We start from the raw sequence: 19321 nt of genomic DNA on the forward strand, positions 1-19321 counted from the left end.
AAACATGGCTGCTTTCTTCCAAAATAGTGATATACCTATCTATATGTTGTGTTTGGTATGGCAGCTCAGACCCTTTCACTTCAATGGAGCCAGTCCCATGTCCTCCTATGCCTGTCACTGCAGAGATTGCTTCTTCCCCCACAGTAACATCAGAATGAATGGAGCGCTGGCAGAGCATGCGCCGTCAGTGCTCCATTCCAGTGGAGCTGACGGAAATACCCGAGCGCCATTGAACATGCCAGAAGCATCAGTGCGCTTGCATAACCATTACTCCATTCATGTGTCCTCCTCACTGTGGGATTACAGTATCCCTTACAGTGAGGAGAAGATACAATGGAGCGCTGGTCATACAAGTGCGCTAACACTCCATTCACTCCTGTGGATAGGGTATACCTTTTTATCCTGGTACAACCCTTTTAAACAAACAGTCTGGCTGATGCTCACAATTATTGAGGAATCCTTTATTATTATGCACAATGACAGATGATTAAATAGTCATCCTAGTGAAGCTTCTTAAGTAAAATACAATACACCTAAGTATACAGAATGTCATCATCTAGTGTTTTCTTCCATCATTGGATTAGAACCTGTCACCATGATGGCTAATATAGCCCACATATCTCCAGCTTTACTAACTTGCATAACCAGTTATGTACTGATGATATTAGGTTTAAAAAGGTCCTTAAAATCCAAACAGATTCTTACTAGATCTTCCCTATAGCAGAAAAGGATAAAGGGACATGCAAGATAAGACTGCTAATGCTGAATAGCATACCATACAGGCATGTTTCTTGTCTGCAATCCGTGTTATTAATGCTGCACTTGCTTTTCTTAATTCTGTAGACACGTCTGAAGAAATTCTAGAGCTGCTGGGACCAGTCCAAGACTCCAACTCTCTAATCACGATTTACTAAGGAATTAGCATTTTGCTTATAATTAAAGGTCAAAAGGATTAGGTAGGTTCAAGTAACAAGATTGTACACATGACAAGCAGCATTACTTGTGATCCTATTTAATCAGCTCCTTTCCCTTCCTTCTGCTCATTGTCCACTCAGATGACACTACAGATACTGTAGGACTCCAGGTATAAAGAACACAAGCTACATTCATACAAGTCACAAAGAAAAAGAACAGTCACTGAGGTAGTAATAGCTACATACTTTAGGTTTCACAATAACATGTAATTGCTAAGAAAATCTGTTCCATTATCTTCAAGTCAGCTAATTGGATCTCATTGTTAAAAGGAACCTGTCACATTGAAAATGCAGTCGATTCTGCAAGCAGCCTATTATAGCACAGGAGGAGTCTACCCAGTATATACAGTAGTATTGTGGAAAAGGATTCAGTATAACTTGTATTTTTTTTCATTTATAAACTTTCTAAGCTAAGAGGTCCAGTGGGCGGTCTCCATCAGCGATTGACAGTTATTTCTGTATGTACAGTCATTCACAGATAGCTGTCAATCACTGTCAGGACCGCCCATTGGACTTTAAAACACAGAATGAGCAGATTGATTGAAATGACTAAAGTAGAAGTTCTAATTAACTTTTCCCACAAAACGACATACTGCCTGCAGTTTTAACATGACAGATTCCCTTTAATATTTACATAATATACTGTACAATACAAAAATTATACCTGTACACAGAAAAGTTACAGGAGTTTCAGTTTACAGGCTGAAAACAGACCCAATAGGTCTCACAGATGAAACATGGATACAGTTCTATCCAGTCTAGACAGCCCTCTGTGAGCTAAGCAGTCCTGACTGATACAATATAAGCTAGGGCAGGAGAGAACTTTTGCTGTGTATTTAGCTCAAAGAAACATTTTTGAGACTGAATACACTTGAATTCATTCCTCAGCCATGAGCCGGACATGTTCCAGATGCAAGCAAGAATAATCTTCATTCACTGACAGAAAAGCTATTGAATCCAGCAGCCAGACTCATCCAGCAGTGAGCTTATTGCTGGGGTTTAGCTGCTGGATTAGAAAGTGGGGGTTTGACTGTACCTGAGATATAAGAGAGAAAATGTATTATCGTCATGATGGTTTACTCTATTGTATAAGCAGCCAATTACAGAATGCAGTTCATGTGTTTTTGCTGGAATATTGATAGTGATAAATAAAGAATAAAAAAAAAAAAAGTGGGGTTTCATCTTCGACAGTATTATATTTTGGGTTCCCAAGCTGTCAGCATCTACATACTTTGTTTCGAAAAACGTTTTGTATTACATAGCACCAGTAAAATCTATGAGCTACTGTGATGGCACTGCAGAGAGTTCTGAGTAGTTCACCCAACCCAAGATGTGCATATACCCTATATAATATATGAACGGGAGTCATGCTGATGGGACAAAACTTTTTTTAAAAGATCTGTGAGCTCTTTTGACTTGTGTTTTCCAATAATAACTATAAAGCATCTTTTTTTAGATTCTGTTCTTTATGGATGGACAGATCTTTCCATGTACAGAAGCACTTACTATAGGTCTATCCATTATTATGCGGAAGACAACTGCACCATATGGGTTCACCTTCCCATCGTGCTGAAGGACATGGTGGCTGCCATATGGAAATTACTGCTCCAGACACTCAACAAGAACACTTGTGCATCATGTGGTTGATGAATTTGTAAATGTATACTATGAATGGTGCTAAAATATCCATTTAAAAGAAGTTTCTTACATTTCCATCATGATTGGGACATGACAAAGGTTTTCCAGCAGCAACAGCATTCACGGTCTCCAGAATGGAAGACTCTTCTATACCATTATCTGGACTCCGCTGCAGCACATCCATCAGGTTAGTAATGAAGAAGTTATTCTGTAGCGCAGACACACCCTTCTCGGGTAGAATTGAGGTCTGGCGGCAGACTGGGCACGAAAGCGTCAAGCTATGAGCTGGAATGTAATTCTGTAAACACCTAAAATGTCACAGAAAAGATGCCACAATAGTTACACATTGTCTAGAATCAGAGCAAATACAAACAGCCTCACTTGGACTTGTCACCAGACTATCTTACTAGTTTCATAGCAAAGTTCACTTTATCAGTTTACGATTTATAATAATAAACCAGAGGATAATTACATTCACCTTGCAAAAGGATAATAACTTGTGAGATCTTGGGTTAGCTAGGATAAAAACGGCTGGTGCATTATACTGACTCTCTTAAAATCAACAATCAGGAATACGGTTTCAATTATTAGACCGTATTTTAGTTATAGACATGCACAAATCCTTGCTGTATGTAAACAGAATCAAGTCATTAGCTATGGCCAGCTCAAAAGGAATTTACAAATTTCATCAATTATTTTTATTGGTGGGGTTCGAGATGATGGACTCAAATCAATGTTGCTTACTGGGGTTCATGTGATATTACCCTTTATAACATCAAAGTAAATATAGTTACATAAATATTCTATATATTGTTAAAATCTCCCAAAAACAAACACTTTTAGCTTTGCTGAACTTGCACGTTGGTTGTGTTAGTGAGAGAGGTCCTATTGTATCTGGTCTCCACCAGAGCAGTGGGTGGAGACAAGGGGTTGTGCTGCTGGAGTGACATGGAACGCCCACAGCTGGCTATTGGTCCCTAACTCCCAGATAATTTCCACCCATTCATCTCACCTCCCCGCTGCTGTCACTGTCCCTGCCGCTTGGATGTATCTGCTCCCCGCTTGAGACAGCCACTCTCTCCCGGTAAGCTCACCTACCCACTGCTGTCACTGTCCCTGCCGCTTGGAGTTATTGGCTCCCTGCTTCGGTGCTGTCTGTTGTGTGTGTTCCTGGGGGCCTTCTATCAGCGCTGATGTGAGTTTGGCACGGAAAATGACAGCGAGGACCGGAAAGCGGTGGAGCAGAGAGGGGAGAAGGCACAGCGACGGGGACATTGACAGATGATGGGAAGGAAGTTTGAATGTGCCGCACATATTTTAGCGCTGATGGCAGGCCGACGGGGAGATTCACTATGGACAGCACCAGAGTGGGGAGCAGATAACTCCAGGCACTAGTGACTGTAGCGGTGAGATTACCGAGGGACAGTGCTTGTCCCGAGCAGGCAGCAGATAAATCCAAGCGGCTGGGAGAGTGACAGCAGCAGGGAGGTGAGATTAGGGGGTGGAAATTACCTGGAAGTCGGGGACTAATAAGCCAGCTGTGGGCGTCCCATTTTACTTCAACAGCCCAACCCTTGTCTCCACCTACAGTTCCGGTGGAGACACGATACAACAGTACCAGTGAGAGATGCAAAGGTCTGTTGCTTTGGATGAGAATTTCATAACCCCGTAAACATTAGATTATAATTGTAGCAAATATCTATGTCTAAGTTGGGAATACCTCTTTTTCGGAAACATGATTTTTATATATTAGTATGACAATTATACTACTATGAAGCATTACCTAATTGACAAGAATGGGGACATTTGAAAAATAAACAGTAGGCAATTTACCTCTCACAAAACGTGTGAAGACAAGGAAGTACTTTTGGATTTTTGTATCGGTCGAGGCATATACTGCAGATTAGAAACTGCTTGTCGATCTGGCGCACCACAGGGCTAGGGATATTGGAACCTTCACTGGCCATCCTAGACCACTAACATGTGGGTTACGTTCCCTTCCACCTTGCACACTAAGGAAAAAAAATAAAAATGTTACACAAAACTAAACAGGATTTTTGGAAAACATCCTGCCAATGTGGAAAATAAGTAGTATTTTAATATAAGTAAAACATGCATTTACAGTATAGCATTTTAAAACCTTTGTTTGAGGGTGGCTTCACACAAGCGTGTGCGTACATAGGTGCGTATACATGTGCGCACCCTGTACGCGCAAAAACACGCGTGTATGTAGGTCCATGCATTGCTTTCAATGGAAGGCAATGGTCTGCCGACACCCCTGAATTGAAATATAAGCTGTTCCTTGAAAAACAAGCCAAACTAGTCTATAAATTTCTTTTAATATAATATATACATACATACATACACATATACATACACACACACACACACACACACACCTGTCCGCCGCTGACATGTCCCCAGCGGAGATGAACACATCTACCACATGCGGCAGATGTTTTCTTCATCCCCGCAGGGAATGAAGAATTCCCAGCTGCATGCACGGATTTCCACAGCGGAAGACCTGTGTGACAGTGCAGAAATTATTTTTAAAATGCTTGCCAGCGATCAAGGATTCAATTTTTTTTCCGTGCTGATGCACTGCGGATCGTCGGCGAGGGAAAAAAAACAACCCACAAGCCCAAAGTGCCTGCCCTCCCCCTCCTCCCTGCTTGGTCTCCAAGCAACAAGAGAGGTATCGGCTAACAAATCTGCAATGCATCCGCAATCGAAGATGTAATTGACCTGTGGATGTCCCAGGCTTCCCTATGGGTGGCTTGAACTGCAGATCGTTCTGCAATTCAAATCTGCCCGTGGACATTGGGCCCTAAGGACCAAGCGCTGTAAATTTACAGTGCTTGGTCTTGGGCTTTAATCCCGCCCGATCCCAGAAATACGGCGCAGGATTAAAGCCCCTGCTTCTGCAATCAAATCAGAAGCAGGTCAGATTGTCAGCTGTTAGTCACAGCTGAGAACCCGGAAAAGAAGGGAGAAGTAGTTTTTAGCCACTTCTGCCTTCCCCTTTCTCTGGTAGATAGCGCTCAATGAGTGCTATGTACTAAAAAGTGAAAGTGGAAGCGTTTCTTCCACTACGCAAGCCGGCAGTCACATGACCACCGGGTACCTCTGTTACAGCAGAGCTGCAGGGTCCTAGCAAACCCTGATCAGCTCTGCCAGTGACTATTGTCACTCCATGGGGATGTTTTCCCCTGTAACTGGGGCTCCTATGGATGCCCCAGCTACAGTGGAAAAGTGTCAAATGAAAAAAAAAACCATGTGAATGTCCCCCAGAGGTCTTATATGGCGTCATGGGGGACATAGATAAGTAAAAGAAAATAATAAAAAAAATACAATAAAATTAAAATATATACATAAAAAAGAAATAACCCAAAGCAGACGCCAACCAAAACAGTCGCCGTATGTGCCCTGTAATCTAAAACCACACATATTATATATCAAAATGTCCGAGACAAAAGGAGGAACCTATTCCCATACTTTATTTTATTTTAAAAAAAACTATAAATGTAAAGAAAAAACATTTTTTTTTAGCTTTTTACCACCAATAAAACTAAATGGGAAAAAAAGTCAGTGAAAAAAAGCTATATAAAAATAGCCCTATAAGGTCATGGAGAAAAAAACACAGCAAAAATAATTTTGATGGCTGAAGAAAAAAAGAGAAAAAAAAAAAAAACACCACATGGGTAAAATCCCTAAAAGGTGTCTGGTCCTTAAGGTACAAAACAGCCTGGTCTTTAAGGAGTTAAAAAAAACCTTAAAATTACACTTTGTCAGCACTGTGAATTTTCAGCCTTAAAAACAAATACTAAATTGCCAATTCAGCAGTTTATTGAGAATGTGGGAAGATTATTCATAGAGCAAGATATGACCATAATCAGATACCAGAAAATCTGCATTTGGGAATATGGTGGTGCAGAAATAAACCAACTCTACATTACTTTACTCCATGTAGAGGTATCAACATTCCTGCATTTCCATTATAGAGATTTATGATATATACTATAACCAAGCAGAATGATGGTTCATTTGACTGGTCTCTTTTATATGTGGGAGCCTCAAGTGTTAATACAACCTGTGCTGTTGGTTTTTCCTCTCCATAATGTGCTGGATGTAGTAACTCATGACATAATGCAAATCGCCATGCATGCAGAATAAGCACAGCTCTTCTGTTAACAAATCACACCATGTTTATTTATGACTACTGCTTATTTTTAGTGCATATTTGCATTAAACAGGAGCACATTACATCCTGACCCAACAGATGCTGCAAAGTAATCTTAGCATCAAGCAGCGCTGAAAAAACAACTGCATGATAAAGCAAAGTCTACTAATCCTGTGCCTAAGCAGGGTCTACGAATGGACATTGGATATAAACAGTCTAAACACCCCTGTGAAAATGCCAGGTTTTTGGCATGTCAAATCATTTCAGATTTATTTCCACCTTTAATGTGACCCGTTATCTGTACAATTCAATTGGAAAACAAACTGAAACCATTTAGGCCTCCTGCACACGGGCAGATTTGCATTGCAATCCAGCCCATAGCATGCTATGGAAAAACGCGATTTCCTACCTACGAGCGGAAAAGGATTACGATTTGCCGCTCGTGGGAAAGAAATCGCAACATACTGTGATTTGCCACGGGATACGTATGACCAGGTTCTGTTGAAGTCACTGGGAGCAGGCCGTGCCATGGCCATTCTGCATTCAACATTGCGGAATGGCTGTAGGAGCTGCGTCATCGCTATGGCAACGGCGTCCTCTCAACTGCGCATGCACCGGCTGGCACATTCGCAACACAGGAGACCACGTCATCGTTATATCGACGATGTGGCACCCCCTGTACTGCGCATGCGCCGCCCAGCACACTGACAGCACAGGACAACACGCCTGACAGGTAAGCAGGCCTGGCACCGGGTCGAACTCAGCTGCGGAAATCCCGCATGCGGGGTCCAATCCGCCCATGTGCAGGCGGTCACGCAGGGGTCACCGGCTGTGCACCAGGTCGAACTTCGCTGCGGGACTCCCACATGCGGGGTCCAACCCACCCGTGAAGGCCTTATGGTGGAAAAAAACTAAAATAATGTGGTTGCATAAGTATAAACACCCTCTTAGATTTGTGAATGTGGTTATGTTTACTATTTAACATGAGTTTACTTGTGATCAGAATTAGCTAGTCAGTACACGGCTGCCATTATTTACAGACATTCTGATTTAGCCCATATAAAGTTCAGATGTTCTAGTAGGATTTTTCTGACATCTCCGTAGTTGGACCATGGTTCATAAAGAGCTTACAGCACATCAAAGGGATCGGATTGTTGAAGGGTATCAGTCAGGAGAAGGTATCAAAACATTTCCTAGGTATGACATATACCATGGAACACAGTGAAGACAGTAAATCAACAAGTGGAGTAAATTTGGCACAACACTGACATTACCAAGAACTGGACGGCCCTCAAAAATTGATGAAAAGGTCAGAAGAAAACTGGTCCAGGAGGCTGCCAAAAGGGCTACAGTAATATTAAAGGAACTGCAGGAAATTCTGGCAAGTACTGGTTGTGTAGTGCATGTGACAACCATCTACCATATTCTTCATATGTCTGGGCTGTAGGTTAGGGTGATAAGATGGAAGCCTTTTCTAACAAAGAAACAGCCAAGCTCGGCTATAATTTGCCAAAACCTACATGAAATCTGCTAAAAGTATGCGAGAGAACCATAATTATCTATATGTTTGACACAAAGCCAAAACTGTGCATCACCAAAAAAACACCATACCCACAATGAAGCATGATAGAGGCAGCATTATGCTTTGGGGCTGTTTTTCTGCTGCTGGAACTGGGCTTTTGCCAAGGTGGAGGAAATTATGAACAGCTCCAAATATCACCCCATTTTGGCACAAAACCTTCAGTCTTGGAAATAAGAGTACTTTCAGCACAGCGACGACCCAAAGCATACCTACAAAAAAAAAAAAATGCCATGATGTCACACCGGACCTGTGGATGCGCCCAATGCTAGTCGGTGCTGGCGACTCTGTGACACCCGGTTGGCACAGTAGGGTTAAACAAGACCCTTAAATTGCCCTTATACATTACACTAAAGTTTATGAAAATGGATAATTTCAACCAAAATGGTCATTTGTCAACGACTGATTGCTTTAGCCAACCAAAAATACTTATCTGAAAAGAAGTTGGCCAGGTTTGTAATTCCCATCTGATAGATTTTTTTTGTTCTTACAAAAGATTGGTGATCCCACTTGTTTGATTGGCTGTATATGCTAACATGGATTAAAATGTATGACGGAATCTGTGAAATGATTTTCCACCAGATGATCATTCGTTAAATGTCTGTTCTGTCATCTTTTGAAACTTCCTCCAAGCCAGCTTGGAGAATCACACTGATGAAAATGTATATTAGGTCCTTGGCCACAAATTTTTAAATCACCCTTATTTATAGATCTCCAAGTACCTGTCACTAAAGTTAAGTGGTAATATACATGAGTGATAGATAGCATTTGTTTTTATGCATAGTTGCTTCTCATTAAACTGTCAGTGAGACTGAACTATCAATACGATTTAGCATATTTACTACGACCTAGTTTTCCACATCAGTTTTGTTGTCATTCCATCAGTCCAATCACCACTAGGGATGAGTAAGACCAGACCATTTCTGGAGTATAACATAACCTGGATATCTGTGTTAGTAACTGGGAATCAAAACAAAACTACAATTTTTTTCTCCATAGTCATCCTTTCTGCTTATATAGCATTCATTCTTTCGTTGGCATGTAGGTCATCATTTCCAGGCACTGCAGCTACGGAAAGTTCAGTATCCTTTTATAATAGAACTAATGAAATTTATTTTCATTCCTCGATTTGTGGGAAAAGCTACATTAAATTTCTCTTATTGATAAGCAATTAAGAAAAAAAATTGGCTAAGGAAACTGTATGCAACTTCTATTTGCTACTTTCCAGCTTGCAGCCCAATGTGAGTGCTCGCTGGTTGCACACCAAGCAGAGAAACTGACACAGAAATTACTTCAAGCCTGGATGCCGCCAAACTGACTTGGAAAGATCAAAAGGCATTTCCATGGAAACACCCTTGAAAAACAATTATGTGAAAAACATAGAACACAAATGGACATTGTTGTCTAAATACCAAATTTCCACAGAGAAATGAAGCCCTCAGCATTTCTTAACAAAGGTATACAAAGTGAGATGTAACTCACGGACTGGTTTTTACTTGTTAATACTTGCTAAGTATAGAAACATTACTACATAAAAGGTAATGACACACTGCAAATATTTTTGTACATATTAGACCAAACATAGTAAAACCAAGAACTAAAATTAGTTGAAATTCAATATTGTGAAATCTTCATAGGCTATGTGTACTTTTACACTGGACAGTCACCCCAGTGATTATCTCTCCTGTGTGCCTAACCTCTTCTGAAACTCATTGGATAGAGTTAAAATAGCTCAGCGTAAACCCTGTTACTTTAAAGACAACCATTTATTTCACCTGACGGGTTTTTTTTAGCAAATACTTGTATTCTTCATGAAATTACAATTCCAGACCATCTTTTCTTAGAACTCTGTGTTGTGCTGTTCCTCTGGTGTTCCTCCTAGAAACCTATGAACAAGTTAACAATTGGATGTCACTAGTTTGGGGAAGGGGGTGTCCCAACGCACGTACGCTGTCCAATCAGTTGCAGACTAGGGACAGACCCCTTTGACAGGCGGAGTGGTATCCAGTTCAGTTGATTAATTGAAAGGGGCATCCAAGAATTTATTATTGATGAACTATCCTCAGATCGACGGGGATCCACCACTCGGGATCTTCGCTGATCAGCTAATCCTCTGGCAACTGCAGAAGAGCCAGTCATCCACATTGGAGTCAGAGCCGGAAGTATAATGGAAGGCATTGCTCTCATTGATTTCAATGGGAGCTATGTCTTCAATTACACGTCTGGCTCCTATTCATAGGGAGTACTTGCATTTGCTGAAAGAGACATGTCAGGAGAACGGATTGCTCCCCTTTAATACCTTCCAGAATAAAACCGGCAGCATGGATCCACTGCTGAGAACTGTATTTACTTAAATATAGAGGTTGCAAAAATAGAGTATAGAAACTCCACCTTATAAAGAGAAGCCAATCTTTTCACCAGGAGTACAAAGCAAACACACAGTGAAGAGAATGATAATCATGCATGCAGTCACAACTAGAGGTGGGCTAGAAGTTCTTTTTGATCTATCACACAGCCAAGTCACTTGCCAAAACATTTCTTTAGCAAAACCTCAAGACTTATAGATACCAGTCATGCAGTAAAATAGAAAAAGGTGATTGGGTGACCAATCTTTAGCGATTGTTATCTGCGACAAGGCTCCCTACTTCAAATAAAACACAGATTCCATGAACATCTATATCATTAGATGCGTGGATAAATAATCTGTCCACTGGACAAAGCTACAGTATAAAATCTACCTAGATGAAGGCTGCATAGTCACATCCCCTTGGTTTAAAGCTCAAAATTGACTTATTTTACAAATGCAGAGGGGGTTGTACCATCTTGTCAGGCCTTCAGTAGCTGTAGAAACCACCTTCTTGTTCACTCCAGTGCTTTAAATTTCCGTTCCATTGACTTCCTCATAGAAACAATGAAAATAACCGAAGTATGGAATCTGGCACAAGAGGAGTAAAAAAAAGCACCTAATGGATGGATGAAATAGTGCAGCATGATATGCCAGAGACTCTAAACATAGATGTGAATAAGGTCTATGCTTGGATGTGTGTGCTCCCCTGTATTTAGTTTCCAAGACTGGAAGTGGCTATCTGAAACACTGTCAGTCACTGTAGATGAATAAATATTCTAAAATTATTTTCTCCGATGATTCTTTGGCATGCAAATCACTCATTTGTTTGGGTGTTTTCACATTGAAGGTTTTGTTTTTTTTAAAGCTAGTTTTTTTTTTATATAGGTTTCCAGATGAACCTAGTAGTGGTCCAGCAGATGTACAGATGTATTCTTACTTAATGGTGAGGCGCCCTAAGTCATTCTCGTAGCATGCCTACACTATTTTGCGAACGCTCAGCATTCTAAGCAATCATCAGCAGTATGCTGAACATTTGTTTTAGAAAGAATACATCTGTGTAAGTCCTCCTATATTTTGATTTTTTTTTAATTAACTTCAGTCTTTTACCCCCTCCTAACCCCCCATAAAAAAGCCCTATGTGAAATTACCCTTTTATATAGATTCTACCATCTCTAGCAACCAGATGAGTTTTCATGGATTTATTTTCTCATCCCCCCCCCAGAGTTCTTCATAGCAGTCAACCACAGACCCAATTTCTAGTACAGGAACATGTGTAATTAGGCTATATTCAAACCTGCGTCCAGTTCTCCAGTCCATTTCCGCTGTCTGGCTCCATCATTGAAGCCAAACAACAAAAATTCCAGGTCCTAAGAGCATCGGATGTACACCACTGACTATAATGGTACTGAAATTCCCGTATGAAATGGTAAGCTTGCTATGCTATTTAGTCCAGGATTTGTTGCCAAATCTGTATCAGAGCCCCAAACAGTGCAGATGTGAATGTAGCCTAAACTTATAACTGTAGAGGGTAAAAACATCAATGATAAATGTTTATTAGTGCATCTGGTATTTTTCAGGATCTTGTTTTCTTCATGTAAAGGGGTTGTCTGGTTACTGGACAATATTTTAGAAGTAGCTCGAACTGGCTTAAAATAACAAATAGCTGTACACAGTGTCCTCAGCTGTGGAGATCCAGCAATGTTGCCCCGCCATCTGCCGTATGTGAAAGATAACTGAGCAAAATCACCTGACCGCTGCAGAGGCTTTAGGGTCACTGCTCGTTCTCCTGGCATCAGCACTCACATCCTGGGTGCCATGATGCCAGGAGTTAAGAAAAAATACACAGCAGCCTCTGATTGGCTGCAGTGTTCAGATGACTTCCACTGAAGTCCTCTTTTACAACGGTATTAGTGTATCTTGACGCCACCAGGAACTCCTTGTAGAGTCAACATTTAACACTGTGGCAACGCCCCCTGTACCCTGATTAGCTCCAGAGGTGCTTAGGCTGCAGGTTCTGGAAGGGCAGTGGAGATGTTAAGAAAAGCAATACAGCATCCCCAGGTGCAGAACACATACAGCGGGCCATCTGTAGCAAGGGCTTCCCCGGCACTGAACCTGAAGCCACAACCCCCGTAATTTTCCAAGCGCAGCGGGTGTTTTAAAGCTGGGAGGTAAATGCGGGCTGAAGCTACTGAAACGCTGCACTAGCTATCCCCCCTATCTCACAGTTAAATCACGGGGCGCTTCAGGGGGTGCAGTGCCCGTTGTGCAGCGATGTGTGGCTGGTGTAAGTGTCCCGTCGCCGCTGTTCTGCCCTCAATGGCTGTTGGCTATGATGTCACCTGTCTTCAGTCCACACTGTACTGTGATGTGCAGCAGTCAGCACTCCAGGGATCACGCTGCTGTAAGTGTGCCGCATGTTCCATGTTTGCATGTGCGCCCCTGCGTGCTCAGCTGCTGTCCACACACCCTTTGTCACAATCACGCGGGAGGGGGGGGGGCCATAGAACTCACCATTCGCCTTCGGAGCGAGCCAGGGATCGCTGGCAGGGAATCACCAATGGGGAACAGTATACAGACCCTGGTAAAGGACCTTCAAGTACCTTGACAAATCCAGCCAATCGGCAGCTAGGGGTGTGAGAGGGGCGTTCCCCCTATCAAACCCTTAGCTGCCTGGTGGCGTCAAGATACACTAATACCTTTCACAACCACCATCGAGTGGATGGTGGGGTAATATCGCTGGATCCCCATGGCTGAGGACAGACGAGTACCGCTCTATTTGTTACTTTAAGCCAGTTGGAGCCGTAGCTGAAATGTTGTCTAGTAACTTGACAACCCCTTTTAATATACTATGGAATGTTATGCAGCACGATAATGACATCAGTGATGGTGGAGTTAACCTGCCCCTCTCTTGGAAGTGCGCTTTGGACCTCTACTCACAGTTCACTGCTTTCCCTGCACTGAATATCTCCAGGAAAGAACACATAAAAAGTCCAAAAGTCCTAAAGATGAAAGCGTAGCAGGAATTTGTATTCAGATGAGTGTCCTTGTACGCTCTATATTCATTTGGGTATAAAAAGGCAGCATAGCAGCTATTTAGTCATGGTAAGACTGGAATCTGGGGCTGAAATACTGCAGATGAGCTCATATTAATACCATGAAAGATTAATCAGTGAATGAATAGTGAAATCTTCTTACTTTAGCAAATTGAAGGGCGTATTATTACAGATATCAGAATACTGGGTCATTCGTACAAGGTAACTCCACCCAAAATATGCTTATTAGCTTGTTAATCTAGTCTTAGTTCACCTAGGCAGCCGTACATCTAGGACCTACTAATAGTACTGTAGGAACCGCTATTTCATTTATTAGCTGCAATGGCCAACCATTTAAGATGAAGACTTCGAGGCAGGCACAGACTTCCTCCCCGATCCTCAGGTTCTTATTTTATAATGTACCTATAAACAGAATGCTTTTTGGTGGAGATGTCCAGCTACTCCAGAATACATTCACTCTTCTTAAACACCAATAATCCACTATTCAGTATTTCGGACCAGTGCTCATCTAGCCTTTGATTAATGCGTATGGAGGGGTATGGAGATCAAGCACCTGCTGCTTGCAACCACCCAAGCTCATTAGGACCAAGCTGGTTAGCAAGAATGACATTTGCAGAAATTAATCATTGGTGGCCTGAAGAGCTTCCTAAGGCTGGGTTCACTTATTGTATATAACAAAGTATAATGTAATGTACATATTTTCTGCTTCCATAGAGAAGAATGGGCGATTGTTCAATAGAATTGCCCAAAAATAAGACATGCCGCAATTTTTTTTTATATCACTTCTTCTTGTAGTGTTGCGAGAAAAATCGCTCATGTAAATGCAACTATAAAAACAATGCGCTCTTTTCCCATGCAACGCACAACGTCCAGAAATCGTGCAAGAAAACACTTGTGTAAATGCTCCCTAAGGCTTACTTCACAAAAGGGGCGAGCTCAATATTGGGTCATGAATCACAGCCCGATATCGCGCTCAGCAAAATGTGATTTTGCCACGGATGTGAAGTGTTTTTGTAACTCTGGCTGCATTGAAAACAATGGGAGATACAATGTGAGAATGCGCACAAAGATGGGACATGCCCCGATTTGCATTGCTTATGTGTATGACCCCATTCAAAAGAATGGGGTTCATATTCATGCAAGATTGGTGCTTCTCACAATGCACAAATACCGTGCGATTTACTCGCCTATGTGAAGCCAGCCTAAGGGCTTATTTAGACGACCGTATATCGGCTTGGTTTTCACGCCAAGCCGATATACGGTGTCCTTGTCTGCAAGGGGGGGGGGGGGGGTAGGATGGAAGAGCCAGAAGCAGGAACTGAGCTCCCGCCCCTTGCCACTATTTGCAATAGGAGGGGGCGAGATGGAGGCGGAGCCAAGTCCTGGCGCTTAGCTCTGCCCCCGTCCCGCCCCTCCCATTGCAAATAGTGGCGAGTGGCGAGGAAGGGGCGGGAGCTCAGTTCCTGCTCCTGGCTCTTCCATCGTCTCCCCCCCCCCTGCAGACAAGGACACTGTATATCGGCTTGGCGTGAAAACCGAGCCGATATACGATCGTCTAAATAAGCCCTAAGGGTGCATTCACACGGGCAAGAAACTCAGGCCAGTATTACGCTTGTAAAATTGCAATGTTCACTGCGAATTTATTGTGCTTTGTGGGGAAAATAAAAATCCCATTGTATCACGCGATTCACACGTGTGAAATTTGCATGTATTTTCAATAGGCAAAAGTAAAAATCATGAGTGCAATGCAACTTTTTCTCATCCAATGGAAACAACGGGTAAAACGGGCAAGATCTCTGTAAAAATCACAGAAAAATAGAACATGCTGCGACTTTTCTATCTCGCAGCATCACTGCGGAAAAAAAAAAAAAAAAAAGCCACATCCGTAAATAGACCCATTGAAAACAATGGGATTTAATTCAGTGCGAGTATTGTGCATCATGCCTGTGTGAATGCACCCTAAAAACTGTATATAACTGCATCCTGCACAGAGCACAGACTGATACACTGTCACAGTATATGGGCTATTCCTGCACATCCTCAACAGATTGCTCTGCAGAAGACAGGGATAAATGGAAGGGACGCACAAATTGCTTTTGCTGGTGTCCACCCACGGATAAAATACAGCTCTGCCAAAGATTCACTGGATAAGAGATAAGAGATCTAATTTTATGAATTACTCAGCCCCATCTGTTACACTTGCTGGGGTCATTTAAAGGTGCATCTCCATCTGGCATCAAAAGCACATGACACTATTCTGTAAATCATTAAATGTATATGAATAGGGATGTATAGTGGTCAGACCATGACCTTTTGCAGCACTGGTGTGTACAATTTTACTATCATGGTCATATGTCTGCCTGTATGCACCCCAAAATTAAGACAGGGTCTTATATTAATTTGTGCTCTAAGAGATGCACTAGGGCTTATTTTTAGGGACGCGTATTCTGAGCAGTAAAAACGCCGACAAAGCCCTTGGCTGCCCAAACAGGATCATAAATCCCGCTTGCACAAAGCGATTGCTGTGAATGGTTCTTTCAGAGCTGCATTGATTGGCTACGACTACTGGAACCGCACGGGTGTTCTGGAGCAATTGCAATTTTACGACCCTTTTCACGCACCTAAAGCTTTCCCATTGACTTTTTTATGAACTGTAACTAGGGCTTTTCAGTGGTAGAGCTTATATTTCAAACCTCCCCAAAAATCCAGAAAAAGAAAATCATGCTAGGGCTTATTTTCAGGGTAGATCTTATTTTAGGAAAAACAGGGTACCATATATATATATTTATTTTGCAGGTGTCATCGTGTAACACTTTTTATAGGGTCCAAAGGAGTGATTGGGATCATAGAGGTAGTTAACACACTTTGAGCACACCCAATGCAACCTAATCAGCCTTCACTGTATACAAATAAATTAATGGTAAAAAACAGTGTTTACATCATCTAACCAACTAGAACATGGAATGTGTGGCCAAGTTTCAACAGCTTTTCTTCTCCAATGTTGGTCACTGTTCTATGAATGTACTGTGCGCAATTCTACACAATCATTGGAAACTCTAAGTGCAAAAAAACCCACACAAACATGCACTTAAGCTACGTTCACGTCACCACTCAGCTTTCCGTTACTCTATTTCAGTTTTTTTCTGGTTTTGAAAATGAAAGATTGCTGTATCCTACGATGGAACCAAGCGAAGCCCATTGACTATTGTCCAACTTCCATTATGTTGCGGGAAATCTGTGCATTATAGGGAACCTGTCACAGGGTTCATGCTGCCCGATACAGGCAAGTCCATTGCCCTGGTTTATGTGGAATTTCAGAATAAACACATTTTGAGTTTATCAGAACAGCTGTATCATATACCTTTTGTGAATCGGGAGAGAGCTGTCCGTCCACATTCTGCGGGTGGCGACAAGCTGGCCCAGTCTACCTCTTTGGCTTGGAGCTCCACTCTGAGTGAAACTTCAAAATGTATTAATTATGAAACACTGCAGTGCTTTAGTATAAAACACAGATACCTGTGGTTAAGGGCAGCATGAACCCGGTGACAGGTTGCCTTTAAACACATTTAATCCACAGTGTTTTTCCACTGTGAGCAAGTGCTCCTGTCCACGGGTGAATTTTCACTGCGTTTCCTGTGTCGATTATCCGGCCGTGGGGAATGCAGTAAGCGCTTTCCATAGCGCTGCTATGGAAAGCGCAGCCCCCCCTATCCACGAGTGGAGTATCATTGCGATTCTCCGCTTGTAGCCAGTAATTCGCAGCATGCTGCGAATTGCCGTGATTCTCTGCGGTGAGCCTATCTGTCCAGTCGGAAGTTCCGTTGCAGATCCAGCTCAAAATAATGAAAGAAAAACAATCACTGAAAAGACTGGCAGCTGGGCGGAAAGTGGACAGACCCCATTATAGTCAATGGGGTCAGTTCGGCGCTGTCCTGTTCCGTTCTGAGACAGAGTTGTTCAGGCACAGGGATTCCCCTTTCTCACTCCCCAAATGCAGTAGCAAAGAGGAACCCTGGGCGCAGATGTGCAACCATCCCAACAAATGCACTATATGCACACATAGCTTTACATTTTTTTCTCTTTGAGGATCCAGGCAATACATCAAAATTGTACTATGTAAGGTGCTGTGCTATGAAAGTATATGGACTTTGTGTGAATCCCTACAATTCCATATATACAGCATCTAGCAGAGCATGGCACCAGTTATTGTATGAAAATGGAGGCGTAGGGAGGTACATCAGATGCCCCATGCACATTCGGATAGCCTTAGGGAAGGCTCACACGAGCATAATATAATGGCATATTACACGCGTATAATACATGGTGAATGGAGTCAATGAAAGTACATTTATTTTCATTGATCTACTCGCACATTGAGTATAAAATGCACGTAAATAAGATTGCAGCAGGTTCTATTCTACCGCATATTATGCGCAATAGAGTCCTATTGTTCTCTATAACATATTGCATATGCGCGCCGTTTATACGCCCCATCGCTAAGCGACAGAGCAGGAAATTTAAACAAAAAAAACAGGAAGACTGCACATGACAGCATGCGTGAGATACACTGCCATGCGCAGTCCAAAATTGCTGCCATATGCAGTTAGACGGCGGCTCACACAGCGGGAAAACGCTGCATTATACTTGCATACACTCATGTGAGCCCGGCCTTATGACCTGTAAAGCTATGCCCATTAATTCACGTGCTATGTTTGATGGCACTGCACGCTTCTGCACACATTAGCTTCTGCACGATTAAGCTGTCACATTGACAACCCGATAATCAGTTCCTCGTCACGAAAAGCCCATAGAACAGTTTTTATATTGTGCACCATGTTCCCTGCACAGAAGTGCTGCTTCTGCATTCAGGGGATTGCTGGGGAACCTCTTGAGATCACTAATGATGTCACAGGTATTCCTTATGCAAAAACAGATTGGAAGTATGCAATGTCTTCCCTGCATATCTGTGTATGCAGATCACTTGTAACTGATCTAATGGGCGGTAATTACATAATACAAGACTAAAAGATTTCCTACACAATTAATTGATATCCAAGCCAATTTTAAAGCCCTATGTGTTCTGCAATAAAAAAAATTTAATATTTTGTGGTAGACTAAATAAGAAAAAAAAAAATCACCTTAATGCCAAGGCCATGCGAGGTGTATATGCTGCAAATTTTCTGCAATGGATTTGCGTGCGGAAAATTTATGCTAAGGCTGCCTGTCCACGGGCGTTGTGAAATTCTGTGGCGGATCTCCGCTGCCTGGGAGCAGGAGAACGGATCTCCGTGGTGAGCCGTGGATTCTCCGCTCATGGACAGGGGGCCTGCACTTTCTATAGCAAAGCTATGGAAAGCATCTACTCCGTTCCCTGCGGGGAACGCAATGCAAAAGCGCCTGTGGACAGGCAGCCTAAGGAAAACCACACCCTGTGCGGCTGTACCCTTAAGACAGGTTCATCTATCGTAGAAATGCTACAGAAAATTTGCAGCATTTTACAGAACCAGCCATGTGGATGACGTTTCAAGAAACCTCGTGCACACAATG

The 19321-nt window shown here is 42.3% G+C and overlaps 1 protein-coding gene across 4 annotated transcripts in view; it reads right to left on the bottom strand.

The window, feature by feature from the left end:
- Positions 1-19321, bottom strand: part of TRIM2 (tripartite motif containing 2) — a 93794-nt gene that overhangs the window by 22958 nt on the left and 51515 nt on the right. For all 4 annotated transcript variants that reach the window (XM_066573633.1, XM_066573632.1, XM_066573631.1 and 1 more), the window contains exons 2-3: positions 4446-4624; positions 2683-2920 (exon numbers count right to left, since the gene is read on the bottom strand). In XM_066573633.1, coding sequence (XP_066429730.1) covers positions 2683-2920; positions 4446-4579 — 372 coding nt within the window. In that variant the 5' untranslated portion in view covers positions 4580-4624. The remainder of the gene's footprint in view (positions 1-2682; positions 2921-4445; positions 4625-19321) is intronic.

The sequence above is a fragment of the Eleutherodactylus coqui genome, chromosome 7, assembly GCF_035609145.1.
Source record: "Eleutherodactylus coqui strain aEleCoq1 chromosome 7, aEleCoq1.hap1, whole genome shotgun sequence".
Taxonomy (NCBI): domain Eukaryota; kingdom Metazoa; phylum Chordata; class Amphibia; order Anura; family Eleutherodactylidae; genus Eleutherodactylus; species Eleutherodactylus coqui.